Source organism: Eutrema salsugineum, unplaced genomic scaffold (assembly GCF_000478725.1).
Source record: "Eutrema salsugineum unplaced genomic scaffold, Eutsalg1_0 scaffold_13, whole genome shotgun sequence".
Lineage (NCBI taxonomy): Eukaryota > Viridiplantae > Streptophyta > Magnoliopsida > Brassicales > Brassicaceae > Eutrema > Eutrema salsugineum.
In genome coordinates this window covers 5,158,199-5,173,177 of record NW_006256885.1, presented here as the reverse complement: position 1 = coordinate 5,173,177, position 14,979 = coordinate 5,158,199, and the positions used below count along the sequence as shown (strand labels likewise).

Below are 14,979 nucleotides of genomic sequence, written 5' to 3'. Positions count from 1 at the left end.
TGGTATTGTTTGTGTGTTTGCAGTTAGATCGGTCTTGGGACATAGTTGTGGTCTCTCTCCTAATATTTCGGTGTCTGCTTCATTTTTAGCTGTACATTTTCTCTATTCACAGATTTATTCGCCTTTTCACTCAATAACGTCATTCTCAGCAAAAAAGAAAAAAAAAAAGAAAAACAGAAGAAACTGAATTTGCCATTTTTGGTTACTGCCACACCATTTCCAAATTTGTTTTCTTTCATGACCTATCTAGCTTCTTCTTTCTTTCCTCTCCTTTGGTTTTCGTGTGTTTCCTTCATTCCCAAGGAAACCCGGAATCAAACCCTGGGTTTCTCTTTGGATCATCTCTTTTGCTTCTTTTTTATACAGATTTTGATTTCTGAGCTTAAAAATTGTCAATCATGGCACCCAATCTACAGCTGATAATACTCTTCATCGCATGTTTTGGAATCTTCACCTCCGTTGTGCTTGCAAAAACCGATAGCCAAGACGGTAAGTCTTCTTATTGAATCATTTTGAAAAGTTGTGATCCAATCTTTTCGGTGAAATATGAGAGAGCTGGTTATGAAATTTCATCTTTGGCTCAACGAAATAAACCATACAGAGATTCCACCTTTAATCTTCATTCCTGCTGATAGCTTAGGGAATTTGTTTTTATTTATATGTAGTTTCGGCTCTTAATGACGCTTATAAGAGCATGAACTCTCCATCGAAACTCAAGGGCTGGTCTTCGAGCGGAGGCGATCCTTGTGGTGACTCATGGGATGGCATTACTTGCAAGGGCTCTTCTGTTACTGAAATGTTTGTTACTTCCTCTCTCATCTCATCAATTGGTTTTCTCTTCATCGATTCTGATTTTTTTCTTTCTTGGTTTCTGTTTTTGTAGCAAAATATCCGGACGTGGGCTCAGTGGATCTTTAGGTTACCAGCTTGCAAACTTGAAATCACTCACTTACCTGTGAGAATTTTCCCATTTTCAACACATCTCCTTTGTCTCTAATCTTGATCTGGTTCAGGTTGATATAAAGCTACATGTTATGTTTTGTCATTGTAACAGTGATGTAAGCAAGAACAATTTAAACGGAAACTTACCCTATCAGCTTCCTGAGAAACTTGCTTATCTGTAAGTAGTTTTCGATTTGAGTTGCCATTGTTCAAGTTCTTGATCTTCACTTCACAATGTCTTTGACTATGTGTGATATTTCCTTTAATGCAGAGATGGCTCTGAGAATGACTTCAACGGTAATGTGCCATACTCGGTTTCTCTCATGAACGACCTTAGTTACCTGTAAGCCAAAGACACTTAAATTGACTCACTCGTATATTTTTTTTCCAAGTATCACCATTTTCGTCATGCCTGTTCTTGTTTTTTTTGCTCAGAAACCTTGGTCGTAACAACCTCAATGGTGAACTGAGCGACATGTTTCAAAAGCTTCCAAAGCTTGAAACAATGTAAGTCACATACTTACATACTCACATGTTAACTGTGAGAGATTTCGTTAGCTTCATCGAGTCTATATGTTTTTGCAGTGATCTATCTTCGAATCAACTCACAGGAAAGCTACCACAGAGTTTTGCCAATCTAACAGGCCTTAAAACACTGTAAGAGAAGAAGACACTTTAAAGTATCTCGTGTATTGTTATTACTCACCTTACCCTTTATACTATTAATTCTATGTTTCAGGCATCTGCAAGACAACCAATTCAAAGGCTCTATAAATGCACTCAGGGACCTCCCTCAAATCGATGATGTGTAAGTATTTTTCAGGCTGTATGTAACAACAGAGTTTCTTCTATCCTTTCTTTCATTAATGTTCTTTTACGATGATAGAAACGTCGCAAACAATCAATTCACTGGTTGGATCCCAAACGAGCTGAAGAACATTGGAAACCTTGAGTAAGTTTTATCTCTCACTCTCTCTCTTGAACACAAATAGAAAGATGGGGAAAAACATTTGATTCTGTGTTCTTCAAATTCCTTGGCCAGAACCGGAGGAAACCGGTGGTCAAGCGGTAGAGCTCCCTCACCACCTCCCGGGACACGTCACATAGACAGAAACTCTGGAGGCATTGGAGGAAGCAGCAAGTCCCTGACCACTGGAGTTATAATAGCGGTGGCTACTATAGGTGGACTCATTTTCTTTGCAGGAGTAATTGCTCTGTTTTCTCGAAGGAGAAACAGTCATCTTTCTTCTCACTTTTTCGATGAAGAGAAAGGAGGAGGAACCAACAGAAGCAAACCACTCTTCACACCACAATCCTCTCAGATGCTTCAGTTCGAATCCATGGATGAATTCAGAGGCCAGAAGACAGTTGATTCTAATGCTTCACTTGATGAAACAAAGCCTTCTGTTAAAAGAACTTCTTCTGTCAGTTTCAAGAACTCTCCTACTTTTCATCTCATACCTTCTACGCAAGTGGCTGCAACCTCTGATCGTTTCTCCAGCCCTGAAGACTCTCCTGACACACGCGGTGTTAAAGTCTTTACCCTCACGGATTTGCAGAACTCCGCGTCTGGTTTCTCGCCGAGTCGCCTTATTGGTGAAGGAACCATTGGACGTGTTTATAAAGCTAAATATGAGGATGGAAAGGTTTGTTTGTTTTTTGCTCCTTTCATTTGATTCCTTTTTCTCTGTTCTTCTTCTTCTTGATCATCATCTTATCAAGAATTTTGTTTAAACAGAAATTTGCAGTGAAAGAGATCGATTCTTCGCTGTTAGGAAAAGGAAACCCGGAAGTGTTTTCACACATAGTGTCGAATATCTCGAGCATTCACCACCCTAATATGGCGGAACTCGTGGGTTATTGTTCAGAACAAGGAAGGAACATGCTTGTTTATGAGTATTTCACAAGTGGTTCCCTTAACGGATTTCTTCACCAGTCCGATGATTTCAGCAAACCATTAACTTGGAACACAAGAATCCGAATCGCTCTTGGAACTGCTCAAGCTATAGCGTAATTTTATTTGACCATTATCATGATGAGAAGAATCAATCATCTAAACTACCTTCTCTTTTTTTTTTGTCATCTTCTGACAAGTAACTTTTTTGTTTGTTAGGTATCTCCATGAAGTTTGTTCGCCTCCATTAGTTCACAAGAACATCAAGTCATCAAATATTTTACTTGACAGTGAGCTAAGTCCTCACCTCTCAGACTATGGCTTGGCAAACTTTCACCATGTGAGCTTCTTTTGAAAATTGATACTAAGAGATACACAGAGTTGTTTCCGATCTGTTTCTGAAAGTCATGTTTCTTGAAAATGCAGCGCACAAGTCAGAATCTTGGAGTAGGATACAATGCCCCAGAATGCACGGATCCCTTGGCTTACACACTAAAGAGCGATGTGTACAGCTTTGGTGTGGTGATGCTGGAGCTGCTAACTGGTCGAATGCCTTACGACAGGTTTCAACTATCAAACATCTCTTTCAAAATGTTATAATCTGCGATATAGAATCATCTGAAATTGTTCTTGCTTGCCTCTAATCTACAGTGATAGGCCGAAAGCAGAACAGTCTCTAGTTCGTTGGGCAAAGCCGCAGCTTAAAGACATGGATACTCTGGTGGAAATGGTGGATCCTGCGTTGTGTGGACTCTACCCTCCAGAATCTGTATCGGCATTCGCGGATATAGTTTCAATCTGCGTAATGGTACAGTCATTGGTGATTCTCTATGTGTTGTTTGTTATATGTGTTCTTGGTTAGTGAGGGTGGATTGCTATTTGTTGTTTTTCAGACGGAGCCTGGGCTTCGGCCTCCAGTGTCAAATGTGGTGGATGCACTGAAGAGGCTAGTGTAGTCTAGTGCCTCAAGTTGTTGTGTTGATGCCCCAAAGAAGAAGAAGAACAAATCTATTAGAGATTTAAGGCTAAAACTTGAGAAACTTCTGATGAAACTCGACTAGGAACTCAAAAAGAAAGCAATTGGATTCAGGTTTGTATAGAGAGATAGGTGGTACAGATGGTGGATGGAAAGAGAGACAGAGATTCTATTATTTGAGTTTTTGTTTCAGATCATGTCTTAACATTTAGATTAGTTTTTTATACATTCAGAAAAGGGAAGAACATTCTTAGTGTCATAGAACAATCCAAAGACATACAACACTCTGACAAATCCATCATCTACAAACGCACAATCAAACTGCAAAAATAAAAATCCCGAAAACTCTGATCTTTACGTAAGATGTCAATAATTAAACCATAACCAGACAAGTTTAACAAAGTTTTCCAACCTTCTCATCTCTGTTTTATCCACCGGAGACAGACTCGAGGAAAGTTGTGAATAGAAGAAACAGAGTGCTCTGTTTATTAAGTAGAAAGATCTATTTCAGAAACAGGGTCCACTGTTCGTAAGCAGAAATGGACATATTAAATTTAAACCAATACTAGATTCACATTTCTTTTAATTTGTTTGTGGGGTTGTTTTTCTTATATAGTATTTACCTTGCACGAATTTTTCGAAATTTATCCATCCTGATTATTACATTGAAGCTAAGAAGAAAGCTTCTCGTATTTGTGAGCTTTCTTCTTATTTTGGTTAAAGAGCTTTGACAGCCTCAGTGTTCCCCTTTACTTTTCAAAGAAGAATTGAAAAATGCGGCAATATAAAGAGAGAACAAAAAAAGTGTCTCAAAGTCATTGTTGTTTCTTGCTATTATCAGCCAAGACATGTTCATCTGAGACAGCATGCTCGGATTTTTCTTGGTAGGACGAGTTCCCATCATCCTCTTCGCTGCTCCATTTCCTTACGAATTTAGGAACCATGCTTTTTACATCTTTTGCCTCAGACACTTGATCCATGTCGTTGACTCTTTCAAACCGGACAGCACTCACTTTTCTTGCATTCCCTGCTAGTATCTGTACACCATAAAGATTTCATCAGTGCAAAACAATGAAGATGCTTTTGGTGGACCACTGGAAAATATGATTATAAAAGTTCACTTAGTACCTCTACTCTATAGATTTGGTGCTTTTCCTTCTGCTCCTGCCTCTCCTGTTTACCTTCTTCTTCTTCACCATCCTCTTCCCAGTTTTCCTTTTCAAGAACAACCTTTACACTTTCTCCAGTTTTTGGGATATACCCAAAGGCCTCACACACAAAGCCTGAGACTGTCTCATACTGAATGTCCTGCTTCCCAAATAAACAAACACGGTGGGTTTTAAGTTCTAAAATGCCAGCGTCACTAACATGTTTCGAGGGCTTCAATAAAACTTTCTCTGCCTACACGTATCCTTGAAGATGCGTTTTGTTTTCAAAGTTTCTAAGTAACCTTGAGGAATGCTCTTAAGGACGCAGGTATCAAAACCACTGCTAAAAATTACATTACCTCTGGCATCTTCATATTCAGTTCTTCGGATAGCTGGTCAATCGATGTATTAGCATCAACATCATATATCCCCTCGTCTCTCATCACAATATACCCTGTTTTCTTCTGAATCTCCTCCTATTGAGCCAAAATCATAGAGGCTAGAAATCAAGTAATGGAATAGAACCTTACTAATAGGAAAAACAATTTCGTATGATAAATTTATATCAGCAGGTCTAGAGTGATTTTCTAAAAAAAAGTTGAAAGTAGGATATTTACTTTTGAATCATTTTCATCAAATATTTCACCAACAATCTCTTCGACCACATCTTCAAGAGTTACAATCTGCAGAAACAAATTAGATAGGAGAGAGATTAGCAAATTGTGGAAGAGAGAGAGTAGAGAAGCATAGTAGGAGAGCAGCACATACTCCAATGGTTCCACCATATTCGTTAAGGACAACTGCCATATGAACCTTTCTTATGCGAAATTCCCTAAGAAGATTCCAAACTGACATTGAATCTGCAAAATATAACATATATCAATCGATTCTCTCCCTGGGACGTAATTCACTGTGTAGAATTAATATGATAATGTTTGAAACTCCAAAGTAATCAAATGCCTAAGGCTTAGGTATCAAATCCAAAAGCATATACATAGACAAATACCCGGGACAAAGTAGGCAGGTTTATGTGCCATGTCTCCCACAGAAGTACATTCTAGCAGATCACCCTTCAAAATCAAACACGAAATATTTCATTCTACACCACAGATAGATTAACATAAATAAACCGTAGGAGATGCTGGAAGCAAGAAGCAGAAAAGAAAACCGTCAAACCTTCTGAACATAATCTAGAAGATCCATAGCATATGCGATTCCCACTATATTATCTATACGCTGCTCAAAAACAGGCACCCTGAGAAGAAATGTTTGAGCACGATCAACAATCCCCAGGAATGGAAAGGGATTCATCAAAAGAAGGCTTTGGGAATTTATTTACCTCGAGTACTGATGGGTCACCCACATACTATGGAAATCAACTAGACTGCCACTGGCGTCAATTGCAACTACATCAACAAGAGGAGTCATCACCTCTCGAACATGGGTATCCTTTATCTCCAGCACATTTTCAATCATATCCTGCAGAGCAATCATTAGAATAACGTTAGGTATGGCATAGATTTTTAAACGAAAAACTAAGATACTACAAAACTCATACCTGCTCCTCTTCCTCAATGGCGCCACTTAATTCTGCACCCCGAAGCATCAGTTTCAACTCATCTTCAGTTACATATGGTTCACTGACACATACACAAAACAAGCAATTCAAATGAGGATCCGCCAACTTTCAGCAAGGAGAAAGGCAGGAAAATGCAGCAAACCAAATCTAATATTATTTTATTTAGCATGTCAAAAATTTAAGAGAGACTAAAACAAGTCTAGGTTGATGCATACCTCCGTCCTTTCAAACCAAGAATTTTCAGTATTCCCATTGACAGATATGTGACAATTCTTCCGACAGGATATAATACTAAGGAAAGCCACGCCACTGGCCTGACCTAGATGCACCGTCAAGACAACATAAGTCATGTTTTCCTTTATTAAAATAGTTGAACAGTTAAGCTATTTCCTATCAGAAGGGTCAAAATGAGCAAAGCAATTGGGTATCCGCTTATCCACATAAAGTTTGTTAAAGTGAACCCATGCCAAATAATTCAAACTTACCACAATCCTTGCAACTTCTTGAGCATTGTGGACAGCAACACTTTTTGGAGTGATCTCAGTCAAGAGTAATATAGCCACCTATATAGTCATTCAAGAATGAAAACTTAGAGAGCAATGATGCTGATCAAAGAATATCCACACAAAAACGAAAGAGGCGTAGTACTAAACCAAACTGAAGGACTAAAAGTTAACAGATATGAAAAAATATTGAAACAATTATACGTACTGTCATCAATCCAGTGGCTGCACTAACACCAGCTTCCCCAAATATAACTGTTGCTGCTTCGGTGACCAGGGCAGTTGCCGCAATATTCACAACACTAAGACCAACCACAAGACCTAAAATAAGAGACATATTTTCAAGCAATCCTCTAAAGACAAATTGCATCCAGGAAAAAAAAGCAGTACGTTGTTCCAATAAGTATAGTCGTCAAGAATCTGGTAACATCACTCCGGAGCATTCTGAATACACCATTCTCTGGCTCTTTTTCAGCCAATTCACGAACCTGTGATCAACCGCACATATAGCAGCAATATTTTAAAACCAATCAGATCACTAAATTAGAACATTAGAGACCAGAAAAGAGACAGGAGGTGACACAACGCACTCTATAAAACAACCAGAAAGAACATATCACAATTATATCATCCTTTAAAGAATCTCAAATCTAAAATCCATGGAAGTTTCACGTTTCCTAACTTCAATCTCATTGTTTTAAAACCAAGGTTTTCGTCCCCATTATAGAAAATATAAAGATCACACAAACCTAAAGCGTTCTACATTTTTTTAGCATTACCATTACTAAATCACAGAAAAAAGGAATTCCCAATCAAATCAAACGAAAGACATGATTTTACCTTCCACGGCCACAGTGTGGTAATGGACGTCTCTGCCATAGAGAAGAATGCTGAGAGGCTGAGTAGGGCAGCCAAGATTAGACCTTGCTCTCTAAGAACTCTAAGAACCTGGTAAATTTTTGGCAAAGCATTCTTGAACAACACTAAGCTCTGACCAAACACCTCATAGCCTGCTTCCACCACACCTGCCGATGCTAACACCTTTTGGCAACCGTATAAGAAAACTCCACACACCACTGCTCCTATAACAATCCCACGTTTCAGCAAAACTTTAATCGACTCCAGCTCCTTTTCGCCGGAATCGGAATTTTGTTGACTACCCTCGTGATATTGACTCGAGCTAAACACCATACAGCGACTTCTGTAGCTAGATTCACAACTTCGTCGGAATCTTAAACTCAAATTGGAGTTTTCAGAAGAATTCAACACCATAGGGCAGTGCAGCTCAGTTCTTGGGAGAAGTCTTCCTGAAAGCTTCGATTTTTGACCATATCTCTTCAAATTTGAGGTTTTTGAGCCAATGACAGATCGTCCCAGAACCGATAATTCAAGTGCCATACCCGTCATAAGAATCTGATACTAGAAAACCCTAGAGAAAAAAAAAACAAAAAATGAAGAAGAAGAAGAAGAAAAACAGAATCCCCGAAAAACCTAGCTGATAATTCCTCAGGTATGTGTGCGTGGGAAGAGCCAAAGTGCGAAGAAAGATAAGACGGCTCTTCCTTAATCAGTCAATTTTCTAATTGCTCAGAAACGTTTAAAGTTGGTACACCAAAAGGATAGTTATCTGTTTAGTAAAAACAAAATGGTTAGCTTGAAACTGAGAACGAGTGTTCATAGCTGAAAAGGGAAACCCCTCCGGCAGCGAAAAGCCGAAAATGGTGATGTTGCGAGGAAAAAAGGCTGCGCCTTTCCTCCGTTGTTTTCTCAGACCAAAGTCGCGACTCGCGAGCAAGTGGCAGAGATGGTTAAATGACACTAATACCCCTATCGTTCCCACCAACCAAGCAACCACGCATAAGCCGTCATCTTGGTATAACCAATCCGGTTTGCTCTTCAACGAATATGCCTCTCGGTACGTTAGATTCTATTTTACCAAGTACATCAATAAGAACCGTTCTGTCAAGGTTCAGATGCCGTTCTGTTAAGTTTCAAGTTTTCGATAAGAAGAATTAACATCTTTTATTGCATTAATTTGAAGTAGCGAGTCATCGTTTTTAAACTTAAACATTACAAGCTTATAATCTAAGAACAAGTGATTCTTTCTTGTGAATCATAATCCAGCTAATGTTGCAGCGACTCAGAAACTAATGGTCCCTAAGTAATTTTTTTTTTCATCGTCATCACTAAGAAAATAGAGGTTCATGTAAAACTGGAACTTGATCTTGCGGTGTACTCAGCCACGAGTTTAGAAAAAGATGAAGACTTGTCCTCGAGCAATCTCAGTGGCGAATCATACTCCTCAATCAGCCCTGCACATATACCAAAACAAGACACTCCTCAATGATTCATCTTCACACATGTTCTATCGAATGATTTGAAAGTTTCAGACATACCATTGCTAAGAAGCAGAACCATGTCGCTGTCAATAACCGAAGATATCCTGTGTGCAATGGTTATCACTGTACAATCTGAAAAGTGTTCTCTTAACGTTTTCTGAATCAGATTGTCAGTTGCAGTGTCAACAGAAGCAGTGGCTTCATCAAGCACCAAGATTTTGCTTCTCTTGAGAAGAACTCTCCCGAGACACACAAGTTGTCTCTGACCCATACTCCAGTTATCTCCATTCTCACTCACACTGGAGTCGAGCTTTTGCTCCTTTTTCCTCACCTCGTCTCCTAACTGGCACTTGTCAAGAGCCTAAAAACACAGCGAAATCATTCATTAGTCGAGACTAAACAGTTTCTTACTAGTTAAAGAATCATCAATATCAAACCGACCCACCTCCCAGATTTGATCATCTGTGTACTCTTCAAGAGGATCCAAGTTACTTCTCACAGTTCCTTCAAACATGGTTGGATCTTGGGGTATAATACTTAGTCTTAAACGCAAGTCATGCAACCCAATTGTCAAAATATTCACTCCATCTATCCTGATTTCTCCTGCTGAAGGTTCTACAATGCGGAAAAGGGTTTGTATCAGAGTCGATTTCCCACTTCCTGTCCTTCCAACAATTCCTGTTCTTAAACCTCCTTTGAATGTGCATGTTATTCCTCGCAACACAAGTGGCATATGTGGAGCATATCGGACCTAACAATGTGTCAAAAAAGTTTCCAAATGGTTAAGAATGGAAATAAAACAAGTAGGTAATCTAGAGCATGAAATCTTGGTAGGTCAAAGGTATATATAGATTAGATACCTGAAGATCACGGATGTCTACATCTCCACGTGAAGGCCATGATTGCTCAGGTCGGTTCGATTCGATCACAAGAGGTGGTTCACTTGGAACACTTGCATACTGAAGTATTCTCTCTACAGATATGATTTTGTTCTCTAGATTACAGAGAGTCCAGATCAGCCAAGCTTGCAGAGTATTCAAGCTGAGTCCATAAGTCACGGCTAATCCCGCAAGGCTTGGATCAATCACTCCGGTAGGTATGGAGATCAAGAAAACCAGTGAAAAGGCAAATGTAAGCGAAGATAACATATCAAGGCGGAAGCAAAGCCACTCCATTGCTCCAGCTGAATAGAATTTGGGCCTAGAGTAACCATCACTCAGCCTCATGTTGTCACAACGGAATCTAGATTCTTGACTGAAACTTCTGATGGTTGTCGACCCTGAAATCGTCTCAGCAAAATGCTGAATCAGAGGGGCTTTGCAGACTCCAACTAACCGTGAAAGTTCTCGTGCTGCAGCTATGTAATATCGCTGCAAAGTTGAAATCTTTTTGTCACAACTTCCCCACTAACATAAACTTAGCGAGAAATTTAAAAGAATCAACTCTTATGAACAATTAGATTGTAAGTTTATTACCTGATACCATATGGAGGCAGCAACCACAGGAATGAAGACAAGGAAAACCAGCCAAGAAACCTGAGACATAACTCCAATGATTCCAATAAGCTGAATGACTGTGATAGCAACTGATCCAAATTGATACGGTATGTCCAAATCCACCGCGGATTGGTCGGTAGAAGCCTATAGCAGGAAAAAATATAAAAAAACATTGATCACAACAAGAACATATATGAAAAGATTCTTAAATAACTATAGTGGCCAGCGACGTACTCTATTCATGATTCTTCCACTTGGAGTGGAATCAAAGAAAGACATCGGAGAACGGAAAATGCAGTGGTGCATTTTGTGAAACAGTTGAGTAGCAGTCTTGTAACCAGCTGTGACAAGAAGCGTGGCTCTAACAAGAATGCAGAGGGAACTTCCAACGGCCAAAACAACATACACAATCATTAACGTGGAAATGTTCACAGGAGCTTCCACATCCTTAGAAACAGGAGTAGCCCAAGCCATCCAGTAGTTGCTCCCAATCTGAAGAAGCTGAAATAGAACTTGTGCCAACAATATGAAAGGCACAAGAGCTCCTCCGTACGCTAGTGTGATATATTTCCAGTATACAGCCAAAGCTACGCTACCTTTCTCCCTCTCTTCCTCTTGCACAAGTTGTCTTGTGGGCTCCCCAGAGTCTGATTTCTCGTTCTTCAAGTCTTGGCTTTCTTGTTTCCCATCAACGCCAATAGCATCTCTCACAACACCATTTTCTTCGCCTAAAGCTGATTTCTCAGAAACAGAATTGGCATCAACCGAACCAACTACCGCCAGAGCCTCCTGATGTGCACCTATAAGCTCCATGAAATCTGTTCCAGAGCTGAGGATATCATTGTATTTTCCAGCTTGGCTGATCCTTCCATCTTTCATGACCTGAGACACAAGACAGATGATTTTGGATGACTTCATTTTTCCTCAAACAAAATAAAGAAGATTATAAAAAAGTAAATAAATCACGTACCAGGATAAGATCAGCAGCAGGTAAGAACTCAACTTGATGAGTTACATATATAACCGATTTGGAACACAAAAGCCCCAGCAAAACTTCCTGAAAGAAGAGTAAGAATGAAAATCAATATGATGCGGTTATAAAGATAACTAATCACAAGAATGGCAAAGACAGAAGATTGTACCTTGAAGAGATGTGACCCTGTGTGAGCATCCACAGCACTAAAAGGATCATCGAATAGATAGATATCTGCATCTTGGTAGAGAGCACGTGCAATCTGTATCCTTTGCTTTTGTCCACCACTCAGATTGATGCCGCGTTCTCCGATGACAGTCTGATCCCCAAATGAGAGTATCTCCAGATCCTTATTCAAAGAACATGCTTCAAGCACTTTTTCATATCGTTCCCTTTCCATAGGCTTACCAAACAAGATGTTGTCCTCAATTTTACCGCTCTGAATCCAAGGAGACTGCGCAACGTACGCTTTTGTCCCACAAACCTTAAGACTTCCAGATATCTTTGGTACTTCTCCTAGTATAGATGAAAGCAAGCTTGATTTCCCAGAGCCAACAGTACCACAAACTGCAACCTTCATCCCAGGAAAGACCTTGAAATTGATGTCTTTTAAAGTCGGGCTAGCGGATGAGACATCCCAAGACAAAGTGCTGTTGGTCACTTCCACAGCTATGTCTGAACTTCCCTTAGGAAGCCTCTCTACAACGTCCGGCTGCAAATTGTCTAGACAAAGATAGGATGCAATTCTATCAAGAGAGACTTTTGTTTGCACAACCATGGAGATAGTGTCGGGAAGATTGTAGATCGGCTCTTGTAGAATCCTGAAGGTTGCAAGCGCTGATAGTATCTTGCCAGACTCAAGAGGGATTCCAAGAAGTATACATGCACCGAAAGTGGAGACTGACACCAAAGTAGGAGCCCCCCAGAAAACAAAGCTTATAACAGCTGAGTTATACACATACTTTTTCAGCCATCCTTCCTCAGATTTCCTAAGATCGAATATCTTGGACAGAAACTTCATCTCCCACCCCTGAAGTTTGAGAATCCTCATGTTTCTCAAGATCTCAGATGTTGATTTCATCCGGCTATCCTTAGCTTCCATTAACTTCTCCTGAAACCTCTCTTGCATTCTCCCGAATGGGACGTTCACAAGCATAACTAGAATGGTAGCAATCAAAGCCGCTATTGATGCTAATCCAAGATTTCTATACAAGATCCACAGAGCTAGACCGACTTGTAACAAAACCATCCATGGATCATGCATGTACCAACTGAAATTACCAATCCTCTCAGCATCCACAGTCATAAAATTTATAATCTCCCCACTTGTGCGTCCTTGCTTTGAATGGCAAGAAAGGGTCAAACCCTTTTCGTATATCATCGCAACCAAGGAAGATCTCATCCTAATACCAACCTTCTGTAACCTAAAGAACCAATGTCTCTGCGAAAGGCACTCCACAAGCTTCGCAACAAAGAAAGTAATGACTAGCACATATCCTTCGTTGTTGTACTGTCTACGTCCATTAAGGTACTGAACGAAAGTATCAATGAGAGCTGGCCCAACATATGATGCGACCGTGTAGATGAAAACAAAGAATGCAGTCACTAGAATCTCCCACTGAGCCGAAAAGAACAACGCTTTTATGAGCTTGAACGTGGTCACGCCACTTCTCTCACCACCATCTGATGATTCAAGCATGCTCCTAAACTTAGGGGCTAACCCGACTACACTGTCACTATCATGAAGCTGCGGAACATCTTCTAGATCAAGGGCTTTCTTATTTCCAAGGTCTATTAACGGGCTCATCCAAGAGAAAGTCAAAAGACCGAAAATGCCAGATCTCGAGTACGGAGTAGCCTCATCACCCCCATTGGCTTTACTCAGCTCTACACTACCACCAACACTAGAATCTCCATTCAAGAGTGGTTCTTCCAAAACTCCATTGCTGTTGCCTCTAGCTTTCTTGAAGAAAGCCACATAACCGAGAAACAAAGCAGCAGCAAAAGAAACCATATCGTACACTAGAAGATGAACAGGTATGGTTTCTTGTCTCTTGTACATAACAATGTCTACCACAAGAGAGTAGCAAGAAACCGCTAGATAGAAACCCAACCAGAGCCTAAGCAAGAACGGAAACTTTTGCTCATAATCACTGTATCGATGCAAGCAAATCGACAAAATCCCCCAAGAAACCATTGCCAACAGAAACCCGACAAAAGAAACTAGCTCTTCTTTATCTAACCAATCACTCTCGTACCAATAGAAACCACTCAGCGACATCAACGCGAGATTAAGCAGAGACAGAGCTAAGCTACAAAACAGAGCCGACTTAAACCCGAAACCCCTCCTATCTTTCAAACTCTCCGTAACAGCACCAAAACCATTACTACCTCTAATTTTGCTACGAATCCATGAGCAAAACATCACCAGCAACAAAACCGCGTGCAAAGTTCCAGAAACCCATCTTAGGAAAAGAGGTTCCAGAAGAAAAGACCTAGAATCTGGAGGCAAAATAGATTCCGAAAACGAGAACAACATTGTTAACATACCGTTATCGTTGGTGGAACCACGAAAGTCCATGGCTTTTCCTCTTCTCTCTACTCTCTCTATTTCTCTGTTTTCGAATGATTTTAGACAATGGTCGTACTTATTTAATACTGAATTTTCAACCAGTCAATACTTATAGAGCGAGAGTGGAATAAGTGGACGAGTTGATGTAGACAGCATCCCTTGGAAAACACGCTCTAAAAGAAATCAAAGAAGAAGGAAGAGCAAAACGGTCCTCTCTCTCTCTATATCAAAAACCCCACCAGAGGAGGATATGGCCACTTTGGTGGCGAAAAGGGTTCTTCTTTCTTTTATTCGCCTTTCCCGGATCTTTTTCTAACCTTCAAATTGTTTTATTTCAAGTCATTAAAAATGTTGAAAAAATCAAATTTTGTTGTAATTTGTAGCCGAAAAAAGGACGTTCTGTTTACATTTCTCTCTGTTTGGTTACAATATCTTTTTTTATTTGCTATTTTAATAAGTGAGCCTGATTTGTTATGCCAGAATATTGATACGAATCTTGAAGAAGAAAAAAATAAAACAAATTTGGTTAATGACTAAAGACCTTATTATGAGAACTC

General features: G+C 39.8%; 4 protein-coding genes across 4 annotated transcripts; 2 read left to right on the top strand and 2 right to left on the bottom strand.

Moving 5' to 3' along the window:
- Nucleotides 1-363: 363 nt before the first annotated feature.
- LOC18025184 (protein STRUBBELIG-RECEPTOR FAMILY 4) lies at nt 364-4,046 on the top strand. The gene is made up of 15 exons (XM_006407202.2): nt 364-489; nt 666-798; nt 884-955; nt 1,055-1,120; nt 1,214-1,285; nt 1,378-1,449; nt 1,528-1,599; nt 1,682-1,750; nt 1,829-1,894; nt 1,985-2,588; nt 2,681-2,952; nt 3,056-3,176; nt 3,263-3,399; nt 3,488-3,644; nt 3,730-4,046. The coding sequence occupies exons 1-15, from the start codon at nt 399-401 to the stop codon at nt 3,790-3,792; spliced, it is 2,067 nt and encodes a 688-aa protein (XP_006407265.1). The 5' UTR covers nt 364-398; the 3' UTR covers nt 3,793-4,046.
- Nucleotides 4,047-4,413: 367 nt separating this feature from the next.
- On the bottom strand, nt 4,414-8,777 carry LOC18025183 (putative DUF21 domain-containing protein At3g13070, chloroplastic). Its single transcript, XM_006407201.2, has 14 exons — nt 7,883-8,777; nt 7,433-7,530; nt 7,251-7,344; nt 7,025-7,102; nt 6,755-6,858; nt 6,519-6,600; nt 6,300-6,439; nt 6,137-6,215; nt 5,967-6,030; nt 5,729-5,820; nt 5,578-5,643; nt 5,320-5,436; nt 4,941-5,120; nt 4,414-4,849 (listed from the first exon to the last, which is right to left on the bottom strand). The coding sequence occupies exons 1-14, from the start codon at nt 8,447-8,449 to the stop codon at nt 4,628-4,630; spliced, it is 1,983 nt and encodes a 660-aa protein (XP_006407264.1). The 5' UTR covers nt 8,450-8,777; the 3' UTR covers nt 4,414-4,627.
- On the top strand, nt 8,556-9,282 carry LOC112088935 (the record flags this gene model as incomplete). Its single annotated transcript, XM_024159491.1, is given in 3 exon segments — nt 8,556-8,722; nt 8,724-8,800; nt 8,803-9,282. Coding segments are annotated over 3 exon segments (300 nt in total), but the record flags the coding sequence as incomplete, so codon positions are not given.
- Nucleotides 9,046-14,519, bottom strand: LOC18025182 (ABC transporter C family member 3). The gene is made up of 8 exons (XM_006407200.2): nt 12,020-14,519; nt 11,848-11,934; nt 11,112-11,759; nt 10,857-11,021; nt 10,242-10,751; nt 9,827-10,132; nt 9,439-9,742; nt 9,046-9,354 (listed from the first exon to the last, which is right to left on the bottom strand). Exons 1-8 carry the CDS (start codon nt 14,429-14,431, stop codon nt 9,245-9,247), a joined length of 4,542 nt encoding a protein of 1,513 aa, XP_006407263.1. The 5' UTR covers nt 14,432-14,519; the 3' UTR covers nt 9,046-9,244.
- Nucleotides 14,520-14,979: the final 460 nt, after the last annotated feature.